The sequence below is a fragment of the Phyllobates terribilis genome, unplaced genomic scaffold (genome assembly GCF_046119375.1).
Source record: "Phyllobates terribilis strain yellow unplaced genomic scaffold, ASM4611937v1 Scaffold_1__5_contigs__length_1240528914, whole genome shotgun sequence".
In the NCBI taxonomy this organism is placed as follows: Eukaryota; Metazoa; Chordata; class Amphibia; order Anura; family Dendrobatidae; genus Phyllobates; species Phyllobates terribilis.
The window spans coordinates 269,476,632-269,500,029 of record NW_027362761.1 but is presented as its reverse complement, the minus strand read 5'-3'; the positions used below and the strand labels follow the sequence as shown (position 1 = coordinate 269,500,029).

Genomic DNA, 23,398 nt, shown 5'->3' with positions numbered 1-23,398 from the left:
AGGAATGATGGCCACTCGTTTTTCTTTACTTAGCTGCTTTTTTCTTGCCATAATACAAATTCTAACAGTCTATTCAGTAGGACTATCAGCTGTGTATCCACCTGACTTCTGCACAACACAACTGATGGTCCCAACCCCATTTATAAGGCAAGAAATCCCACTTATTAAACCTGACAGGGCACACCTGTGAAGTGAAAACCATTTCCGGTGACTACCTCTTGAAGCTCATCAAGAGAATGCCAAGAGTGTGCAAAGCAGTCATCAAAGCAAAAGGTGGCTACTTTGAAGAACCTAGAATATAAGACATATTTTCAGTTGTTTCACACTTTTTTGTTAAGTATATAATTGCACATGTGTTAATTCATAGTTTTGAAGCCTTCAGTGTGAATGTACAATTTTCATAGTCATGAAAATACAGAAAAATCTTTAAATGAGAAGGTGTGTCCAAACTTTTGGTCTGTACTGTACATCCATATAACCCTCTGCGACCACGATCGTTACACCTCTGATAGTCACACTATACACCCAGGTGAGGCTATGTTAGCTGATCCCCTGTCACTGCCTGGTCTATAGCGGAAGGCAATATGAAATGAGGGACTTCCAGCTCAACGATTGTATAACCTTGTGACCCGGAGCACGGAGAGACGCCCTGTTATAGCATCGACATGTAGCTGAAAAATGGAAGAAGAATCTAGCTCGGGGGTAAGTGGTTTCTTTATTCAAGTAAGTATGGTACAAAGGATTAAGGATAAAATCTTCATGTCATGGGTGCTAAGGCACCTGAAATGCGTGGATGCTATTGCTAACATGAAGATTTTGCCCGTGAACTGGATTCCTCCTCCATTTTTAACATATGCCAATGCCATAGAAGTTAAATGGATTATTACATGCAGTGAATTTATGGTTACCATACAGTCAGGCTGCTGTTTTTTGGCTTGCGAATTGGTCAATACTAAATAATCTGGTTTAACTGCATGCAAATGTTATATGAATGGTGCCTGTGCAGTAATGTTGCAGCAAATAATACCATTGCTTTGGGATTCCTTTAAATACCAAAACTCTATAATTGGTGATTAAAAATGTATTTAAAATCAATTTAGTGATTCACTAACAAACAACGTGTTTCTAGGGTTAAGCAAAAGATGCCTGAGAGCAAGTAACTTCCAGCGTGTATAATCATGTCTGCATAGTTGTGTCCTCTGCCTCATTTCTAACCATCCTCCCTGCTTGCACTATGGGTCACATAGCATGTCTTATTATTTTTAATATACATTTGCTTCTGCCTATCTAATCTATGCCTCTATCTGTCACTCCTTTCCTTTTTACAAAACTGTATTCTTCTTCTGATAGCACATACACTCTATCTTTCACTAACCCCCGCCTCTCAAGAAACCACAGCCTGCGGTCCTGTTCTTCCTTATTTATTAAAGACTCCACACCCTCGTCTATGTTTCCTGTCTTCTTCAGGTACATAGTTTAAAGGCTGCAGCCCTTAAATGCTTCTGAGTAAGAAAAGACCAGGTCATCTTCAGCGTTAAAGTGTATTTTAGGCAAGGAAGGATTTTTACGGTAAGAAGCTCATGGGTCACTAAGATCATATCTATCTATCTATCTATCTGTCTGTCTGTCTGTCTGTCTGTCTGTCTGTCTATCTATCTATGTGTCTGTCTGTCAATCTGTCTGTCTATCTAGCTATCTATCTGTCTGTGTGTTTGTCTATCATCTGCAATATGTGTGAACCTCTCATATATTTATACCTCTCCATGCAATTTAACACAACTAATATTGAGTATGACTTATTTTGCATATCATTGCTCAGTCCTTCAATTTAATATATATTTAATAAACAGAGGAATTTATTTTCATTATTTCTGTTTAGAATGATTATTTGTTTCATCCCTTTGGTTTTCGGACATGATCTTTCAAACTTTCTTTGGCTATAGAAATCATGAGTTAAAATGTTTTCAAAGACTTTACCGACATTAACAATTTCGAAATCAGAAGTAAGAACAAAAGGCATGATTTCCTGGATGAGAGCAGGACAAGAGCTACATGTTGTAAGCAGGTTGCTTAACCACATGACTGGCATTGTTCACATTATGTCTTCTCTTAAGGTGGTCATACACGCTATGCAACAGTAGATTAATGGTTGAACAACTGTTGAATGATCGATTGTCTGCTGAATGATCATTAAATGAAGTAGCCATACGTATTTAATTCCCTATTGCTCCTTACAGTCGCTCAACCTACCTATATTTTGAATTATACCCAGCAAACGATCTCTCTGAACCTTCTTGAAGGAAAGATCATCGTTCATGGATGAAAGATCCTTTATCTGACTTTTGTCTTTTTCCAGCGCATGACACTCTGTCATCATTTGGCTAAAACAACCTTTTTTGGTAAATTTCACTGAATGAATGTGCGTTATATTTGGACTGTCCATTTTACACCGTACTCCATTTGGTAGGGTGCCCGAGTAGGATCACAGTGTGGAAGAGAGCAGACAGAAGATGTAAAGCACTACTGAATGTGCGACCATTGCAGCTCTGGAAGGCGCCTTCCAACTGGTGGCATATACAACAGCGCTTTATCTCTACCTATGGCAAATCTGTTTGTTTGAAAAAGATCTGATGTGCTGGGCTGAAACGTCACTCTAATTGCTTTGGATTGCTTATATAAAACAACTCACAGTTATTTCTGCATAATTAGAGTGCCGAGTTCTCTTTCTCTCTTTCTTGCTTGTCTTTGTTCAGACCTGGTGGAAATGTGTTTCATGGAAATTTTGATGCAGAGTCTGCAATGCAGGATCCGCACAAGATCTGCAACAATTCTTCCATGTCTGACCGTGTTCATATAGTCACATTCATACATTGCTGCATTTTACTGTGGCTTTACACAGCTGTTCATTACGCCACTATTCACATTTGGTCTGACGTGATAGGGTTGGTGTAATGGTAACATATACTTTAAGTATTAGTACTAATGATCACATTAATATTTAATCAGTGGGGGTCCATCTTCTGGCACCCACAATGGTCAGGTGAATTAAGGGACTGCACAGCTCAGGTTGGGTCTTTATTATTGAAGGTTCATCCTTACAATCCTTAAAATATCCCATTAATATTTGATCTGCATTGAGTGTATCTGCTGGCACCCTCACTATTTAGCTGAAATAAGGGGCAGCGATGGCCCAGCATGCACCTCATTCTCAGATTTGATCCAGGCCCAGCACCATACATACAGCTGAAGCTATGCCTGGTTCTATGACGTAATAATGGTAATTTCTATATTTTGACATATTTATTGGAAATTTATCTTTGTATATCTTCATCAGATGCGTCCTGTTTGTGCTCTACATTCATATACCTTACCCTTATAATTCATGTATACGCTTATGCCCCATCTTAGCCCATTAAACACTGCTCTTTATAGAGAGCAAGTTTCACATTTCTACTTTCTTGTGCTAATCTTTCCTTATTCTGGATTTCTCTGCGGATGTACAGTTTCTTGTCTCCTCCTTCCAGACTCTATTACATTTTTTAGGCAGTGAGATATCAATATGAATGAAGCACAGCACATATACACTTCATCACCACAGAAGAATTTTCTCCTTGCAGACATGCCCAGGCTTCTATGGCGTGTGTTCACATTGTACTGAGAGTCTAGCAGTAGGCCATGTAAAGACATACATGACAGGAAATTGAAATACCATCATAACCAAAACGAACCTCACTTATCACAGCTGTCAAACCCAAACACTGGCTTTGTTGTCCATGGCAGCCAGTCTCAGCACTGCTTACTTTTTTCCAGCCCAATATAAGAAATGAAAGCAGTACTCTGATTGGTTGCTATAAACAACGACAAAACCCAGTGTTTCTGTTAGTCATTTCTGATAACTTCTCTGGTTTCACTAAGCCTGATACTTCTGACTTTCCTCAGAATGGCCGACTCCTTGACGTTTTTCATAGACTTCCATTTTTCACTTCAGTTATAAAACATGATACGTGTCATGCCTTCAGTACTATTCAGTTGCATTGAACAAGCTAAATTTGCAACCGGTGTGATGAAGGCTAAAATTTACCAGTTGTAAAATACAGTTATATGAAAAAGTTTGGGCACCCCTATTAATCTTAAGCTTAATGTTTTATAAAAATTGGTGTTTTTGCAACAGCTATTTCAGTTTGATATATGTAATAACTGTTGGACACAGTAATGTTTCTGCCTTGAAATGAGGTTTATTGTACTAACAGAAAATGTGCAATCTGCATTCAAACAAAATTTGACAGGTGCATAAGTATGGGCACCTCACCAGAAAAGTGACATTAATATTTAGTAGATCCTCCTTTTGCAAAAATAACAGCCTCTAGTCACTTCCTGTAGCTTTTAATGATTTCCTGGATCCTGGATGAAGGTATTTTTGACCATTCCTCTTTACAAAACAATTCCAGTTCAGTTAAGTTTGATGGTCGCCGAGCATGGACAGCCCTCTTCAAATGATCCCACAGATCTTCAATGATATTCAGGTCTGGGGACTGGGATGGCCATTCCAGAACATTGTAATTGTTCCTCTGCATGAATGCCTGAGTAGATTTGGAGCGGTGTTTTGGATCATTGTCTTGCTGAAAGATCCATCCCCTGCGTAACTTCAACTTTATCACTGATTCTTGAACATTATTGTCAAGAATCTGCTGATACTGAGTGGAATCCATGAGTCCCTCAACTTTAACAAGATTCCCGGTGCCGGCATTGGCCACACAGCCCCAAAGCATGATGGAACCTCCACCAAATTTTACTGTGGGTAGCAAGTGTTTTTCTTGGAATGCTGTGTTTTTTTGCCGCCATGCATAACGCCTTTTTGTATGACCAAACAACTCAATCTTGGTTTCATCAGTCCACAGGACCTTCTTCCAAAAAGAAATTGGCTTCTCCAAATGTGCTTTTGCATACCTCAGCCGACTCTGTTTGTGGCGTGCTTGCAGAAACGGTTCTTTCGCATCACTCTCCCATACAGCTTCTCCTTGTGCAAAGTGCGTTGTATAGTTGACCGATGCACAGTGACACCATCTGCAGCAAGTTGATGCTGCAGCTCTCTGGAGGTGGTCTGAGGATTGTCCTTGACTGATCTCACCATTCTTCTTCTCTGCCTTTCTGATGTTTTTCTTGGCCTGCCACTTCTGGCCTTAACAAGAACTGTCCCTGTGTTCTTCCATTTCCTTACTATGTTCCTCACAGTGGAAACTGACAGGTTAAATCTCTGAGACAGCTTTTTGCAAGTGGCCACTTTAAGTAGCTTTTCTCATGATTGCATACACCTGGCTATGAATTTCAAAGCTCAATGAGGTTACAAAACCAAAAAAAGTGCTTTAGTAAGCCAGTAAAAAGTAGGTAGGAGTATTTAAAACAAGAAAATGATAAAGGTGCCCATACTTATGAACCTGTCAAATTTTGTTTGAATGCAGATTGCACATTTTCTGTTAGTACAATAAACCTCATTTCAAGACAGAAACATTACTGTGTCCAACAGTTATTACATATATCAAACTGAAATAGCAGTTGCAAAAACACCAATTTTAAGAAAACATTAAGCTTAAGATTAATAGGGGTGCCCAAACTTTTTCATATAACTGTATGTATATTTCTAGTGTATTCATCCTGGGAACCTTTCACACAATGACAGTGGAACAGAGGGTCCTGGTAAAAATAGGGCTGTCCTTTTAGGGGTTTGGATTATTAAAGGGCATGGCTGAACAACATCAGCGCAGCGGGAGGTGGTGACAGAACGGCTGCACCGTTCTAGTAAATGGGTGAGGGTTATAATATTAATAATACCAATATGGGCACTGGCGGGCAGAGACAGAGAAGGGTCCCTGTTCAAGAACAGTATATGGGCCCTGTGCAGTCAGTTAGGTCAGTCTATGACAGAAGTTGCTTTGGAGGTGGATGCGGCCCCCTCACCTATGGGCCTCTGAGCAGCTGCACAGGTTGCACCAATGATATGTCCACCTCTGAATATGGGGAAAGGCAATGAGTGCAACTTCCTACTGGTAAATATGTAACCACTATATAACTGATTGGTAATTAATCTAAATAATGCTTTATGCACTACACCTCCTAAATACATGTATTCTTTAGATCATGGCAAATATAGTCTAAAAATAGGCTTATGATGAATATCCAACTCCATATCTGGTAAAGTAATATTTCCAAAACTGTTACCTAGTTTTGCTATGTTTTTATTGCACAACTATTTGCCTTGACTAACATTAAAAATCCATATTTCAGGAAGAATGTCTTTTCTATCAACAATACTGTTGGGTTTGTTGATGTCCCCTGCCATTGCTTACAAGCTTCCTGCTCGGAATGGACCCCCTTTGACTGATGATAACAACATAGACAAACCATACAATTCACAGTGGGAATGGCAATCACAGGACAGAATGGATGAAGGCAAATTCATGTTAGCTCGCTTGAGAAGAGTTAAGAAGTCTCCAAAAGAGGATGTCAAGCCAGATGAAAAAATAATTCCAGAAGTCGATCCAACAGAACCCATTTTTGAAGAGCTTTCTGATACTACCCCATACATTCTGGAGGCATCCACTGCTGTTAAAGAAGCTAAGAAGATGCCCGTTTTGAATAAAATAGAAACAACCCCATTAACTGATTTAAAGCAACCAACAAAAGGAGCTGAACTTGATGAGGATGAAACTACCCCTTTATCTGATTTAGAGCAGACAACAAATGGAGCTGGACAGACACTCAATGAGGATGAAACCACACATGTCGAAAAATCAATTACTCAATCACAAACTCTGGTCACTGAATCACCATTAAACCCTACCATTTCTGAAGAATTACCTGTTTTAACAAGTAAGACATTTAACAAAGCCACCACTGTAAGCCAAATGAATTCCAAAGGTAGTCAAGACACAAGCAGCCCACAAACTACCACCAATGATAAACTGTTGGAGGACATCACATCTAGGTTATCACCGAAAGCAGCAAAGACCTCCCCATCATCAACGTCAGTTACCTTGGAAGATCTAACAACTAAACATGATGTCACCTCTAGTTCCCCTGCAAAACCATCAGGAGTAACATATATATCTACATCTTTAGAAGATAAAGCAAACACGCAGTCTATGATGAGACAGTGCATGCTTACAATCTTAATCCTTGCTGTTGTATGCACCATCTTTATTATTTCAACCATAGCACTTGCTGCCAAACTAACTTCTATGAAACAGAAGAACAAGTTACGTCACCCAGTCACCTACACAGAAATGAGGTGTATATCTTCTCTCATGCCAGACAATGACCAGAACAAACCAAAGCCTAAAAGATTAAAAACGTTTGCTTCCAGCATTGAAGAGAGCGATGGTGACAATACGACTCTCAACAGCTTTCTTCCTGATCATTAGATCAGCAAGGCTTTTGATAAAGGACATGGTTGTTTTCATCTACTAAACACCATTAGTAGATTAGTGCCACTGAGGAAAGGAAGACTGCATGAAAGTAGGGTAGTTAGGCATTTCTATTTATAAGTGAGTTGCACCAGATGCCCTTTCCTTCAGTAAAAAGATACAATTACTGCCATGTAGTGGCAAGGGGTTATGCTTGCACCTCTCCCTTGCACTTTAAATGTCTTCTAGTTTTGGTTGAGATTTTCTTTCTTACCGGATTGGCAGTTTTTAAGTTGCATATGAATATCATAAGTAGATATTTTTTGAAGAAAGACTGAATCAGTTGTTGTGCAAAAAGGTCATGGCAATCTACAGCCAATTGTTTTTACTGATCCAATGTGTCTAAAGCAAAAAAGGAAGTGGAACATCCCACAGTTTTGATGCAGATCCGTTTGTCTCCATGGTAACATAAAACGAATCGTGTATTTGAAAGATTACTTTAATTTTTAGTTACGATACATCCGAACAAAAAAAAATTGTGAAGTGTTCATAGTCTTTAGAAATAATAACTTGACTTAGTATTTGTTCTTTTCCTAAACACCTACCGAAATACATGCACCAACAGGCCATACTCTATCTTAGAGCAGCATGATGTAGAGGCAGAGGCCCTGATTCCAGTGATGTATCACTTACTGGGTTGCGTGTTCTATTTTTTATAAAATCACTGTATTATCTGCTGCTGATCTACCAGTTCTCTGTTGAGCCCTGTATAACACCACTGATTGGCAGCTTTCTGTGTACACTGTGCATAGGCAGAAAGATGCCAATCAGTGGTAGTGGCGGGGTTATACAGGGCTCAACAGAGAACTGGTAGATCTGCAGCAGATAATATAGTGATTTTATCAAAAATACAACAAGGAGCTCAGTAAGTGACACATCGCTGGAATCAGGGGCTCTGACTCTACATTATGCTGCTCTTAGATTAGGTTGCAAAAATTTTAAGTCCAGTGGGCGGTCCTAGCAGTGACTGACAGCTATCTCTATATGCACAATTATACAAAGAAAGCTGTCAGTCACTGATAGAACCGCCCACTGGACCAAAAATCACAGAAAGAGTAGAGGATTAAAAGATGAAAAAACAGATTATATTAAATCTTTTATCACAAAACTATATATCAATATGTACAGCTCCCCCTGCTCTATAACATGGGGCCTGCAGATTGGACTGCATGTTAATAGTGACGGGTTCCCTTAAAGATAATGGTCATCAGTTCCTCAAATGAAGATTTAGCGTTGCTGGATTTAGAGAATGTCAGTCCTTTCCATCTGGATTTGCTAAATATTTGTGCTACATTTTTATTTCTTTTTGTGTGTATTTGAATGTATGTAAATTTTCAGTGAATGTTTGTTGCCATTTTCCACTGATGAGATTTATTTCTTTTAAATTGTCATGGTCACTCCTGTGATTCCTGTACGCTTCTGTTTGGAAATAAAGTAAAGGCAATGAAACAGTAATGCATCCAAATAATGCATAAAAAACAACTGAAAGTGACTAGTGTTCTGCTTTTATACTGCAGCTCTTGTATTTGACCTATGTAGCCTTTCATAATACCTGACTTTGATATAATTATGTTAATACCTAACCTACTAGCACAAAAATGGGAAAATACTTCATTCTTCCAGCTTTTATTCTAACTCATTGGATACAAGCTGTCATAAACAGTCTGTTTGTACCCATAGGCTTTCCCAGGAAGCCTCGTTAAAGGGAAACGGTCACATGAAAAAACACTATTAAAATGCAGATAATAATAATCTTTTTATTTATATAGTGACAACATATTCTGCAGTGCTTTACAATACAGACAATTTACAGACATTATGGGCACTGTCCACATTGGGGCTCACAATCTACATTCCCTATCAGTATGTCTTTGGAGTGTGGGAGGAAACCGGAGAACCCGGAGGAAACCCACGCAAACACGGGGAGAACATACAAACTCCTTGCAGATGTTGTCCTTGGTGGGATTTGAACCCAGGACCCCAGTGCTGCAAGGCTGCAGTGCTAACCACTGAGCCCAGATATGGGGTTATTCTGCAGGTTAATAGAGTTCTGAACCTGCCTGGCGCCTGCACTTAGTCCTCCGCTGCCGGGAAGAAATTAACTTTATTGTCCCCGGCAGCGTTCGGGTTTCAGTCATGGGGACCGTACCAGCGCGGGTTCAGTTACCGTTCTGTGTATAGAGAGAGGCAGCTGTAACCATGCCCCCAGCACTGACTGACAGCCAGCTCAATTACATGCTGTCAGTCAGTGCTGGCGAAGTGATTACAGCCGCTCACTATGCTCCTGACTGCGGGGGTCTAAGTGCAGGCGCCGGGCAGGTTCAGAACTGTATTAACCTGCAGATTAACCCCATATCTGCAGGTTAATAGCATTTTTTCACGTGACAGGTGCCCTTTAATATTATTTAATTGCCACTTCTCTGTTGTCTTACTAGAATGTTTCGCCTTGTAAAGGAATTAATCCCAATCACTGAAGAAGCAATGTATGGGAAATTTTCAATAAAATAACTTTAAACCAGTCACTAGCCTCAGTGGTATACGGCGCAAGACTGCTAAGGTCAGTCATTGGCTGCAATGGTCACGTAGGTTATACACGACAGTAGGTGAACAGAGGACTAGTCGGGAGCATCATGACGCGTGGCTGGAACAGTGTGGAGGAAAAGGGCAGTACATATTTTAATGATTTTAGATTTATCACAGCTGACTTTCTCCTCTCTTCCCATTAAATACAGACAAGTGTGTGTATGAGTGCTTTGAGCGAGATATCTCTCTCAGCAGAAATGGGTAGGAAGCCAGCCATTATGCCACAGCCTTGGTTACAAAGATTTCAACTGAAACCTAAAAGTCCCGAGGAAACATCACTTACTAAAATAGGTTTAGTCAAACGTGCACTGTCCTGTGTAATATTTTAAGAAATATAGTATGGAAAGCCCTCCTATGTGTTTAGATAAAAACATTATGAAAGTAGGAATTCTAGGTCTTTTGTTTGACCCCATAAAAGGTAAAAATATCTTTTTGTTATGATTTGATGCTACTCATTCCTTACAGATGTATAATTATTATACGAATCAGCACAAAGCCACAGGAAAAAAAAAACAGAAATGTATATTTTAATGCTACCATTTCCCCATTCAGAACAGTTTGACTGAATCGCCAGAGCATGGACAAATATTGCAAAGATAAACATTTTAACACATTCAATGTGATATGTAAAATTTATTTTTTTTATAACATTATTGGAAATCTGGTCAATAGACAACCAGATTCATGTCAAAAAACGCTGTTACCCTGCAGACGTGGGGTCAATCTACAGGTTATTAGTGTTCTGAAGCCGTGCGGCCGCTGCAACGAGAACCCGGCTGCTGGGAGGAAAAGTTAAAGGGGTATTCCCATCTCCAAGATCCTATCCCAATATGTAGTAGGTGTAATAATAATAATATTAGCAAATACCTCCAATTAGAAATGTAGTATAGTTTTTCTGATTCGCTATGTCTCTTCCTCATGTGCAGGCATTGCATTGTTACGACCACAGATCTAGTGACAGCTAGTTGCTTGTGGTCGTAACCTTGGATACCTAAGGTCCTGCAATGTGTTCATCTGTTTTTTATGCTCGTCATTGTGGATGGATTTTTTTGTTTCCTTGTTTTCGGCTGATTCATTATTTGTGACTTTTTAAAAGGTCGCTAAATGTACAACAGACCTCCTTGGAAGTCTTATCTGCTCCTGAATCAAAACATGCATTAACAGAAGGAAAATTTTACATTTTGTGCAAAATTCATAAACCACTTGTGCCGTTCTGAAGAATTTAGCACAAAAAGCGTCAACAAATACCACAGAGCAAAAAAAAAAAAAAGTGACTTAAAAAACCACAAATGATGAACCAGAAACAACAGACACCAGAAAAACATTCGGGGTCAAGAAGTGTGCAAGAATTAGTTATTTCATACAATAAAACACTTTATTGAAATCCAAACATATAAAACAGAAAAAACATGAGGTGCCTTATGACAAAGAAGGGGGATGCAGTAAAATACGAGCTAAGGCTTAGATATCACAGACATCAGTCAATAATATCAGTCACACGAGCACATGCGTAACAAAGTAAGCTAATAAATATATACGTAGAAATTCAACCACTACAGATTCAGATTATAAGTGCATGAAATCATAAAAGGCAAATAACATTATTCTCATATTACACTATTTTTTAGCCATTATGATATAATTACTACCGTATATACCATCACTAAAGTGCTAAATAAATATATATAGCGGATGGTATATGAAGTTACTATATGAGGGACGCAGTATTTACCCTATCTCTACTATTCTTATTTAGGTAACTATTACCATTTTCATGACTAATCAATAGACATATGCGTTGCTTTTGGCTTAAGATCCTCTATTAGGGTTTTAATTATCACGTGTGCATTCCTAGATCTGTTAATGCATTATACAGCATTATGTTGTGGGAATAATATAGCTCTAATCATCATCCACTACATCGATTTAGTACTTTAGTGACTACATATAGTAACTTCATATACCATCCGCTAAAAAACGCTGCCAAAAATGCGGCAAACAGGTTTTGCTGAATTTTTGCTGATTTTTTTGTGAATAAAACTAATTTTATTACACGTGTATTATCCAACTTGGAAAGATCCAACTTATAATTCACACCCCAAAAACGACACTAAAAACACACACAAAAAGGCATTAAAAATGGAGAATAACCTGTGTTTTGAAAAGCAGCATTTTAACTGTCAAGAGAAGAGAGCAGGTTTTGGCTGCAGAAAATAAACTCTGCAAAACTACTGCGTGTGAATATAGCATTATACCTGAACTTTGAGACATCTCCAGAATATATTAATCACATATATCAATCACATCATGTATGCGTTATACATACTCCAGGCCAAGGCCCGTCTAGTGGGCGTGGCCTCATTTCATTCACTTGTATTGAGCGAGGTTATGTCCCATCTAGTGACACAGCCATCCAGTGGTCGTGGCCGACTAGAGGACATGGAAGTGAGGCCACGCTCACTGGTCGGGAGTATAACTCATACATACCCTCCGGTCCCGGGTCAGAAACCAGCGAATCCCCGCAGCGCACAGTGCGTGCACTGGGGGGGATTCATAAGTCTGAAGTCACAGAGAGTGATTGCAGACTTATCGATTTGGACAACCCCTTTAACAGTACACAAGGGTCCCGATTCATCATTTCTTCAAAATGGCACAGCTTTTTCATGAATTTTGCGCATAGTAAAAAAAGGTCCTTATTTTTGTCTTTGAACTACTTTGCAAACTCTTAGCTAAAAAAAAACTTATACTTTTTGCTAAATCGCACCAATATACCTGTCGTACATAAAATTACTCCAAGAGGTGAATATATGAAAGAACAGGTGAACACATATAAAACAGACTTTAAAAAAAAGGCACAAATTAAAAGAAGATTTAGGCGCAAATGAAAAACACAGAAAATGAGACAAAAAATATAGGCTCAAATACAATAATGAATTGGGTCCAATGACTTTTACTGCCATTGTAAGAAGAATTTTATTCACCACTAGGTGGCAGCCTGTGCCATAAAATAAAAGTAGCCAACACTGTTCAGCCAGAGACAGCGTAAAATAAAAGTAGTGGCTACATAAATTTTAATGTGCCACTCTACATCAGATGTTGGAGGTTACAGCTAATATTGAAAACATTGCACATTTTCGTTCTCAAAGGATACATATTACACGAGTTCATAAAACAAAACTGTTGATATTAATCAGAACTTTTCACATGCTCTTATTTTCTTCGAATACGATCACTGCTTGCTGGATTGGATAAGGTAACAGCAGATAATATATCCAATCCAACAAGCAATGATCCTATCTGTCATCAGGATTTCACATCCAAAACTATATGTGCATGTATGGGTGCATCTCACTAAATTAGAATATCATCAAAAAGTTAATTTATTTCAGTTCTTAAAATCATTTTTCAAGCTGTTGTTATAAAGTATTCTAATTTACTGAGATAATGACTTTTGTGTTTTCATTGGTTGCAAGCCATAATCATCAACATTAACAGAAATAAACACTTGAAATAGATCACTCTGTTTGTAATGGTTCTATATAATATATGAGTTTCACTTTTTGTATTGAAGAACTGAAATAAATTTACTTTCTGATGATATTCTAATTTAGTGAGAAGCACTTGTATATAGTTAAATCTTTTATTGGGTTGAATAAGCCCTTTAAAAAGTAGAGATCAGAGGTTTGTAGAATCTCAGCCTTAGCACAGTGTATTAGTTGTCTCTCAACTGCTCCTGATCAGCTAAAGCATTTTAGCCAGGGTGAATTTTTTTTCTAATGATTTACTGCATCCATATAATTGCGTTTTAGATTTGCATGGGTATATAATTGAATAAAATCTTAGTGTGTACAATTGCAGTATGTAGACTAGAGGATATATTTATTTTTCATAAAAATATTTTAACCATTGCCTGTGTGCCATAGTGCACATAGTGTCACTGCCATGACTGGATGTAGGGGATCGTGTCAATACCACTGAGGTCATTCCTGTGGCCAGTGATTGGCTGCAAGGGTCACATTCCTCAAGTCTACATTCTTTAAATATACGGATCTTTTCACCATCTGTGTATCCAAGGATATTGTATGTCATTTCAAGGCTTCAAATATCTCTTGTTTATAGTAAAAGAAAAATATTTATTCTTACTGGATTTTATGACATTTCCTAGAAAAACTAGGGATGATGGAGGAAACCATATTAAAAACTGTACTCTCATAAGTTAATCAATCATTCGCTTAAAGGGAATCTGTCACCACATTTGACCTATGTAAGCTATTAATATGGGCATACAGGTTATAGACTGCTGAGGAGAGTCCTCCCTGTATGTCTCATATCAGATGTCCTGTTGCTGAGAAATCATCTTTTATTACTTTATATAAATGACCTCTTCCAGGCTCTGGGGAGGATGGTGCCTGGATGATAACTCTGCCTCCAGAGATTATTATACATGAAGGGGGTTACCTGTGAGACAGTAACTAACACAGAACAGGAGAACTGAAATGTGTCTTCTTGCAAACACAATTTTTGCTTCTCTCTCAGCTCTGCTCTATTGCAACCATATTGCAGCCCTGTCTACCTGTTAAATGGAATCTGAAGCTGAGAGGAACCTGCAGATGTGTCAGGTATAATCACACACAGCTCTGCAGTGTAGTGATGTTTCGGTTGCGAACGATCCAAAACAAAGAGCTGGCTCCCTGCTGTGACTGGTGGGAGCCAGCACTCCAGTGAGAGCCACTAACTTCTCTGAATGGCTCTCACTGGGCATAAAATTGCAGTGACTGGCAAACCAAACTCCGCCCACTCTTCAATTTAATTGGCTGATTGTGAGAGGGTGTAGTTTCAGCCATGGGTGGGCATCTATGGTGAACGCATATTTCATAGGGATTGATTTAGGATCCAAAAGAGCCCTTCACTACTTCAGCGAGATCAGGGGAGCAGAGAGCGGCCATTACACATCAATCACACTGCTAACTCCCTCTTCATGTAAAATAAGCTCTGGAGGCAGAGTTATCTTCCAGGCACCATCCGCCCCATACACTGGAAGAGGTCATTTATACAAAGTCATAAAAGATGATTTCTCAGCAACAACGCATCTGATTTGAGGTATTCAGGAATGACTTTTTTTCAGCAGTCTATAATCTATATGCCCATATGTGAAGAATGGCACCAGAGAGATCATGTCGAATCCCACCGCAGCCACCTCATGTGAAGGATCCCCACCGCGCCTCCTGCCTGACATCGCTATTACGTCAGACGGATCACGTGATGAGGATCCGCACTTTGCACCAACATGACGTTCTGCACCCCCTCGAGGACACGTAAGGTCAGATTGGTACAGTTCTACACAGACACCTCCCGTCCTCACAGGTCCAGGAAAGTACCGGGGGTGAGAAGAGGTGGCCCACTCAGTCACTGACGTTGCACCACACTCGCTCACACCCCTGATAGGCTGAGAGGCCCCTTCTCTAGCTCCAGTGAAACAGAACCTTATCAGCCCGGTAGAGCTGCCACCAGTTCTGTTACGCTCACGCCCGGACTAACTGGCGTGAGCGTGGTTAGTGGTCCCACTAGACCATGAACCGAGGAGTGCCTGGAGGGGCGTGACTAAGTATCAACTCGGTCCGACCAAGGTCGCACGGCGGCTCAGTCGACTCTGTGAATCAGGGAGGAACCGAGCAGAGGGACCAGGTGCTACTCCAGGTCAGACCCCGGTCACAGCTGTTGACCCACACCGAGGAATGCAGGAACGGGCAGGCACAGCTGGTATGCAGACAGGTGGGTACTGGCAGGCACGGCTGGTATGCAGGCGGGCGGGTACTAGCAGGCACGGCTGGTATGCAGACATGCGGGTGCTGACAGGCATGGCAGGAATGCAGACAGGCAGATACTGGCAGGTATGAATGCAGGCTGGATAGGGACCAGTACAGACTGGGATACAGGAACAAAGCCGCGGGTGCGGTGGACTAGCAGAGCAGAACCGCAGGTGCGGAGGACAAGCGAGGTAGAGCAGAGCGAAACCGCAGGTGCGGTGGACAAGCAGAGCAGAACGAAACCGCAGATGCGGTGAACAAGCAGAGCAGAGCGAAACCGCCGGTGCGGTGAACAAGCAGAGCGGAGCAAAACCGCACGTGCGGTGAACAAGCAGAGCAGAGTGACACCGCAGGTGCGGTGAACAAGCAGAGCAGAGCGAAACTACAGGTGCGGTGAACAAGCAGAGCAGAGCGAAACCGCCGGTGCGGTGGACAAGCAGAGCGGAGCAAAACCGCAGGTGCGGTAAACAAGCAGAGCAGAGCGAAATCGCAGGTGTGGTGAACAAGCAGAGCAGAGCGAAACCGCAGGTGCGGTGAACAAGCAGAGTGAAACCGCAGGTGCAGTGAACAAGCAGAGCAGAGCGAAACCGCAGATGCGGTGGACAAGCAGAGCAGAACAGAGCAGAAGGTGCAGGCAGACAGGACAGGGCTCTGTTCACATGGAACAGACTGGAAAACACAGGAAGATAGTAGAACACAGGAGGTAGATATGAAGGCAGGGAAACGGGACAAGCAGAACCAGATACACACAAGGTACTTCAATGAAGTAGCGAGTGGACACAAAACTCACAAACAGAAGTACAGAGACAATGAGTTGGAGTTCGGTGCAGGTTCAGACACTGCAGGAAAAGGGAAGGTTCGGACATAGAGACAAACAGGTAACGGGCTAGGACACAGTTCAGACAGGAACAAGATACAGGAACGAGCCTGGGAACTCAGCCCCCAGGGTGGCGGAAACAGACTAGAAGTCACAGATACAGGTAACAGGCCTGGGTATACAGCCCCCAGGGTGGCGGAAACAGACAAGATACAGTACAGGACCTGGCAACTCAGTTGCAAGGAACACACTGAAGGAAAGTGTTGCTCAGGCACCCCCTACTGGGTGGAGGGGGTTTAAGTATCCAATGACTCACAGCAATAGGCTGGGGAGGCATTAGGAGTGCGCACACAGTAACTATAAGAATCAGGCAGTCACCGTGCCGCCGCCCTAAGCAATCAGACAAGAGACACAGCAGGTACTGTAGCAAAGTGTGCAGCCTGGATTGATAGGAAAGATGATGGTCTTGCATGGTGAGAGGTGGTAAGCCATGCAAGCACGCCGCCAGGGATGTTACAAGTTCCTGTTAGACATAAGGTCTGTGGCGGGAATTATATTGGTAAGAAACCAGCCCCGGTAGCATGTGAGTTGAACCAAACAACGGATGTGTGGATTCGTGGGTCGAGATAAAAGATCAGCCCAAGGTTAAATTATAGATTTAATCGCCTTAAGGGCACACTAGACAATACACTATATACATAAGGGTTACGATGACTCAGTGGATAGCACTGCAGCCTTACAGCACTGGGGTCAAATGCCACCAAGGACAACATCTGCAAGGAGTTTGTATGTTCTCCCTGTGTTTGTGTGGGTTTCCTGTGGGTTCTCTGGTTTCCTCCCACATTCCAAAGACATACTGATAGGCAATTTAGATTGTGAGCCCCAATGGGGACAGCTATGATAATGTATGTAAAGCGCTGCGGAATATGTTGGCGCTATATTATTATTATACATACATAATGGTCAGAGATGCAAACACAATAGTAGTGGTACAAAAGTATGCAGATATTAAGAGTCAGTTACCAGTCAGATGAAAGGCCTGGCTTGCGGGGGAGGGGCTGCCACATGGGAGGCTTGTGGTTCCCTCTGTTGGGTGACTTCTCTTACAGGATGTGTCATCGCGGACTCCCAGAGAAAAAGCAATAGGCCAAAAGCTGCAGGAGCTTTTTAACCCCTCTGGGTCAACCCCCTTCTGCCTCCTGGGCTGGACCCAAATTTCCGCCCCTGGCTTCTAGAAACTAGAAACTCCAGAAACTAAGATGGGTCATAACTCCTGAACGGACTGTCCTAGGGAGCTGGTTCTGGTGTCATTGGATCCAGCCGGGCTCCTGCTACGTGTGAAGTCTAAACACAGTGGCCCTAGAGGTTTCCAAATGGCTGTGCAGTGTATCTCCCTAACCCTATGTGCTAGAATGGGTTGAGATCCAGGCAGACCTTCATCATGTCCTAGCTGTTTAACTAAAGGAAACCCACATGGCTTGGGACCACATGTCATGCTAGTCCTTTTTTCTGAGTTGAGTTGGCTCAAGTAGTGATATTTGCCACTTACAGTCTCTTGACCCCTCCCCCCTCCTGCAGTTGCTCGGTGTCCTGTTACAACTGCACACTGAAGGGGCTTTATAATCCTTTGCCAAATTGGATACAACGATTGACATGGAATTATATCTCCAATATTCTTTACACCATATTAATAGTTTAGATAGGTCAAATGTGGTTACCTTTAAGCCAACGGTAATGATGATCTTTAAGAAAGATCGTAAAGCCTGGAGTTAGTACCAGATCCCTGGTAACTCCAGAAGGGAAGTTTTTATAGTAAATGGTCAGATTCCAGTTGGGGTACACAAAAACCACTTAATCATTGTAAAATGCATAATCAGAATATAAATAAAATATTTTATAGATTAATGTAAAACACTATTATATAAAGCACCCAAAATTTGTGGACCCATTGAATGTATTCTGGCTAGTATTGATGTGGAATCATTGTATTCCTCGATTCCACATTCGAAAGGTCTCCACGCGGTTAAACATTTTCTCTCAACTAGGGGTTGTCAGTATTGAACCCATGATAACTTCATTCTTAGCATTCTCGAATTTTGCCTTACCCGAATTTATTTTTACTTTTAACGGCAAGTACTTCCACCAGCTCAGGGGCATGGCTATGGGTATTAACTCCAACTGGACTGGAATTTGACCATTTACTATAAAAACTTCCCGTCCGGAGTAATCAGCTTTACAATATCTCTTAAAGATCATCATTACCGTTGGCTTAAGTGGATGATTGATTAACTTATGAGAACACAGTCTTTAATATTGTAGCACATCTATTTGGATGGGAATGCCTGATGTGGAACCCTATTCCTTTTAGGTGTTTTATGATCAGATTGCACTTTATGGCGCACCTGTACCTTTAATGAAATAAGCATGCGTAACCTTTTTTGACATACCTACCTAATGGGTTATATTACATGGAGGATCAATTGCAGAGTGGCCCCTTCTTGAGAACGGGATGTATGTGCAGCCACAATAAAGAAATCGATTGTAGTTCGCAATCACGATCATGTGACACGTCACTTGACTTGTGGGGCGTCAAGTGCCTTATGACGTGGCTCCCCAGGAGAGTCCTGCAAGCTGCGCTTCCTTGAACATTGATTGCGACGCCTTGCGGCCCCAGGCCTGAACGGCCTGGTCGCATGGCAACAAAATGTCACATTCCAGGGAATACTTCCAGGTAATACTTCCTGGGCGCGGCACATGGTCCTCAACCACGTGGGATTGATTACGTGCAGGTGAAGCCAGATCACATGGGACTCCTAACCCAGTACTTATATAGAGTGGATGAGTCTGTCCTCTGCCACACTATTCTGATAACCAGCAGGGTGGGCAGTGGACATTTAGCCTATAATCTGTCTTGATGTGTGCACATGTCCTCCCCTGATGACCTATTATGAAAAACGCATCGGGAGGCACACAGGGCTATTTAGGGCCAGTCCAGTTGAGGGAAAGCTGTAGACTGCCCTTGTAACGGCAGGAGTTATGGGACATCTAGGGCTATTATATTGACTCATAGGGCTAATTGCTCCTATCGCTACCCTTTCCAAACCTGATGAGGACTCTGTTCGCCACGCTATCTCTGCATGTGTCACAGCTGTCTAACAGCCGTGACACTTGCAGGCGCGGCAACAATGAATGAAACTCTGAACATGCCAAAATACTCGGTGAGCACCCGAGCGTGCTCGCCAAAAGGGTTAATGAAGCATACTCGATCATCACTAATACTCACCTCTCTAACATCTTCTTCCCTTTGTAGCTCCTCCTCTTTGGGGGCGGGGACGCATCTCTCTGTTCGGTGCATAAATTTAATTATATTATTTACCCCTCTCCTGTGATCAGGTCTTTTCAGGACTCAAACTCATGTCTCGCTGTTTGCAGGCTGTAGCTCTATCTTTGTGCCACAGCCCACAATGATGTAGAAAGGAAAATTTGGTAATCTTGACATGTATTGCAGACAGTGAACCCAGAAGCAGATTATACTATTATACATAAACATATATTGTATATAACAATGTACAGTTATATGAAAATGTTTGGGCACCCCTATTAATCTTAAGCTTAATGTTTTCTTAAAATTGGTGTTTTTGCAACAGCTATTTCAGTTTGATATATGTAATAACTGTTGGACACAGTAATGTTTCTGCCTTGAAATGAGGTTTATTGTACTAACAGAAAATGTGCAATCTGCATTCAAACAAAATTTGTCAAAATACATTTTTTTCATCCTATAAAATTACTAAAAAATAATGAAAAACACTTGATAATAAAAAAAAATATTCATTTTTAATGCTCTTTTTAAAAAAAAAATAATAATAATAATATACATCACAGATCAGCGAATAACAGACATATTTGGTATCCCTGTAATCGTAACGACCCGCACAACAAAGCGATCAGATTATTTGCAGGGTCGGTAAATGGTGTAAACAAAATGGTGTGATTGATATTTTTTCTCTATTGAACCCCCAAAAAATGTAATAAAAATGTAACACCGAGGCCGTGTTCAAATGTAGCGTAAATGCTGCGTACTTTCTATTGTTTTTTTCTGCATGTTTTCTGCAGGTGTCCTCACCACACAACGCAATAACAATCTTCTCTGATTATTTTGTGTTTGATGCGTTGCTTTAATGCGTTATTTGATGCAATTTTGGTGCAGATTTGAAGCAGAGTTTTTAACGCTTTTTTAATAGTACAGAAAAGCTTTGATTCTGCTCTTAAAAATGCAACGTAGTTTTTTTTCATGCTTTTTTTTTTTCAGAAAAAGCATATAGAGAAAAAATGCACCAAAGCCGCAGAGTTCAGAAGCGTCTTTAGACGCAAAGAGGGCAGATATTTCATGGAATCTTATTCACTTTGCTTAGAAATTTAGACCATGTTCACATGTAGCTTAAATGCTGCGTATTTTCTGCTGCTTTTTTTGCATAGAAATTCTGCTGCGTTGAACTGTCCAAGCAAAGTGGATGTGATTTCATGAAAACTGTGCCTGCTGGGCAGCTAAAGACATGGCTGAACTGTGCGGTTTTGGTGCTTTTTTCTCTCTCTTGTCTTCTATGTGGAGCCTAAAAGAATGCCCGTAAAAATCTGCAGTTACTATAAAAAAACACATTAAAAACGTAGCTTCACATCTGCACTAAAAATGCATCAAATAAGGGGGAAAAGGCCTAAAAATGCAGCAATAATCAGAGAAGATTGTTACTGTGTAGTTTGGTGCAGACATCTTGTACAAAACAAAAAACACAGTATTTATGTTACGTGTGAACATGATCTTACAGACACCAAAAAGCCACATGTCATATAGTGAAGTTACATAAAGATGAGAATCTTCTGGTGGCTCTGACAATGAATGAAGGAACAAAAAATAAATCCATAGGTTCTAACTAGAGATGAGCGGTGTTCGACTAGAACTGTTTGCCAATCTCAAATTCGAGCTGTTTTGGGCGGTGTTCGAGTTGTTCGACGAACCCGAACGATTTGCAAAAAATTCGGCTGTTCGAGGTTATGTTCGATAACTGTTCGTGCACCAAAAGCGTGTCCTGCATGTCTGGCGCTATTTAGAGCACCAATCATGCAGGGATTGTCTGCCACTCACTGTAATGTCACAGTCATGGTGGTTGTGGCATTACAGTGATTGCCCAAATCGATGGGAACTGTGCTCACAGTGAAACATGAAAAGCCGGCAATTCAGCAGTGGCATACACCGGTACCCGACAATTTAGAACAGAAAGAATAAAGCATCACACATAGATTAGATAGATAGAAACATGTCAGTCACATATATAAGAAGTACAGTGACAGTGTTGATTACTGTACTTGTCATTTAGTGTAAAGGATTTATTTAAAAAAATATTAGTGTTTTCATGCACCGTCTCTTTAAAAAAGCCGGCCGGCAATTCAGCAGCGGTACCCGACAATTTATAACAGAAAGAATAGAGCATCACACATAGATTAGATAGATAGAAACATGTCAGTCACATAAATATGAAGTACAGTGACAGTGTTGATTACTGTACTTGTCATTTAGTGTTAAAATAAAGGATTTATTTAAAAAAAAATTGGCGTGGGGTTCCCCATAATTATAGGCTCTAGCAGAGGTTAAGCAGACGGCTGGGGCAGATGTTTGAAGCCTGGGAAGGGGGTAATACCCACGGAGCTTCCCAGGCTACTAATATCAGCCCCCAGCTGAATACCTAGCCTTTACTAGCTATTAAAATGGGGGACCCCCCCAAAAAAATGACGTGGGGTCCCCCCTATTTTAATAGCTAGCAAAGGCTAGGCAGACAGCTGGGGGCTGATATTAATAGCCCAGGAAGGGTGCCATGAATATTGGCCCCCTCCCAGGCTAGAAACACCAGCCGTCAGCCGCCCCAGAAATGGCGCATCCATGTTGCTTTATTATTTTTCTTTTATTGCAGGAGATCGTTGGCTTCAGCTGGAATGGGCGTGATGGTAAGTATGGTTTAATTTAGAACAATAAAGAATTGTGTGTTTATTTCAATTAAAGGACTTAATTCTGGGTGTTGTGTTTTTTTTTTAAATACTTTACTAGAAATTCATGGCGGTCATGTCTAATATTGGCGTGACCCCATGAATTTCGGGCTTAGGGCCAGCTGATAATGCCAAGCTGGCCCTAACCCCTTTATTACCCAGTGAGCCACCGCACCAGGGCCCTGGATAAGTTGGGTACAGCGCCAGGAGATGGCGCTTCTATGAACGCACCATTTTCCAGGGTGGCTGTGGACTGCAATTTGCAGCGGGGGGGGGGGGGGGCAGAAAGCTTGGGCCTCCCTGTGCTGTGGATTCAAGCCCCAGCTGCCCAGTTGTACCTGGCTGGACACAAAAATAGGGCGAAGCCCCACGTATTTTTTTTTTAATTATTTCATGAAATTCATGAAATAATTAAGAAAAAAAAGGGCTTCCCTATATTGTTGTGTCCAACCAGGTACAAATAGGCAGCTGGTGGTTTCAGGAAATTCATGAAATAATTAAAAAAAAATTGACGTGGGGCTTCGCACTATATTTGTGTCCAGTCAGGTACAGCAGGCAGGAACGGGCTGCCCCCAACCACTAGCTGCCTATTTGTACCTGGCCGGACACAACAATATAGGGAAGCCCTTTTTTTTTATTATTTCATGAAATAATTAAAAAAAAATTGAAGTGGGGCTTCGCACTATATTTGT

At 41.1% G+C, this 23,398-nt stretch overlaps 1 protein-coding gene across 1 annotated transcript; it reads left to right on the top strand.

The window, feature by feature from the left end:
* Nucleotides 1–1,208: 1,208 nt before the first annotated feature.
* Nucleotides 1,209–8,298, top strand: SELPLG (selectin P ligand). Its single transcript, XM_073672365.1, has 2 exons — nucleotides 1,209–1,569; nucleotides 6,283–8,298. Exon 2 carries the CDS (start codon nucleotides 6,288–6,290, stop codon nucleotides 7,416–7,418), a length of 1,131 nt encoding a protein of 376 aa, XP_073528466.1. The 5' UTR covers nucleotides 1,209–1,569; nucleotides 6,283–6,287; the 3' UTR covers nucleotides 7,419–8,298.
* Nucleotides 8,299–23,398: the final 15,100 nt, after the last annotated feature.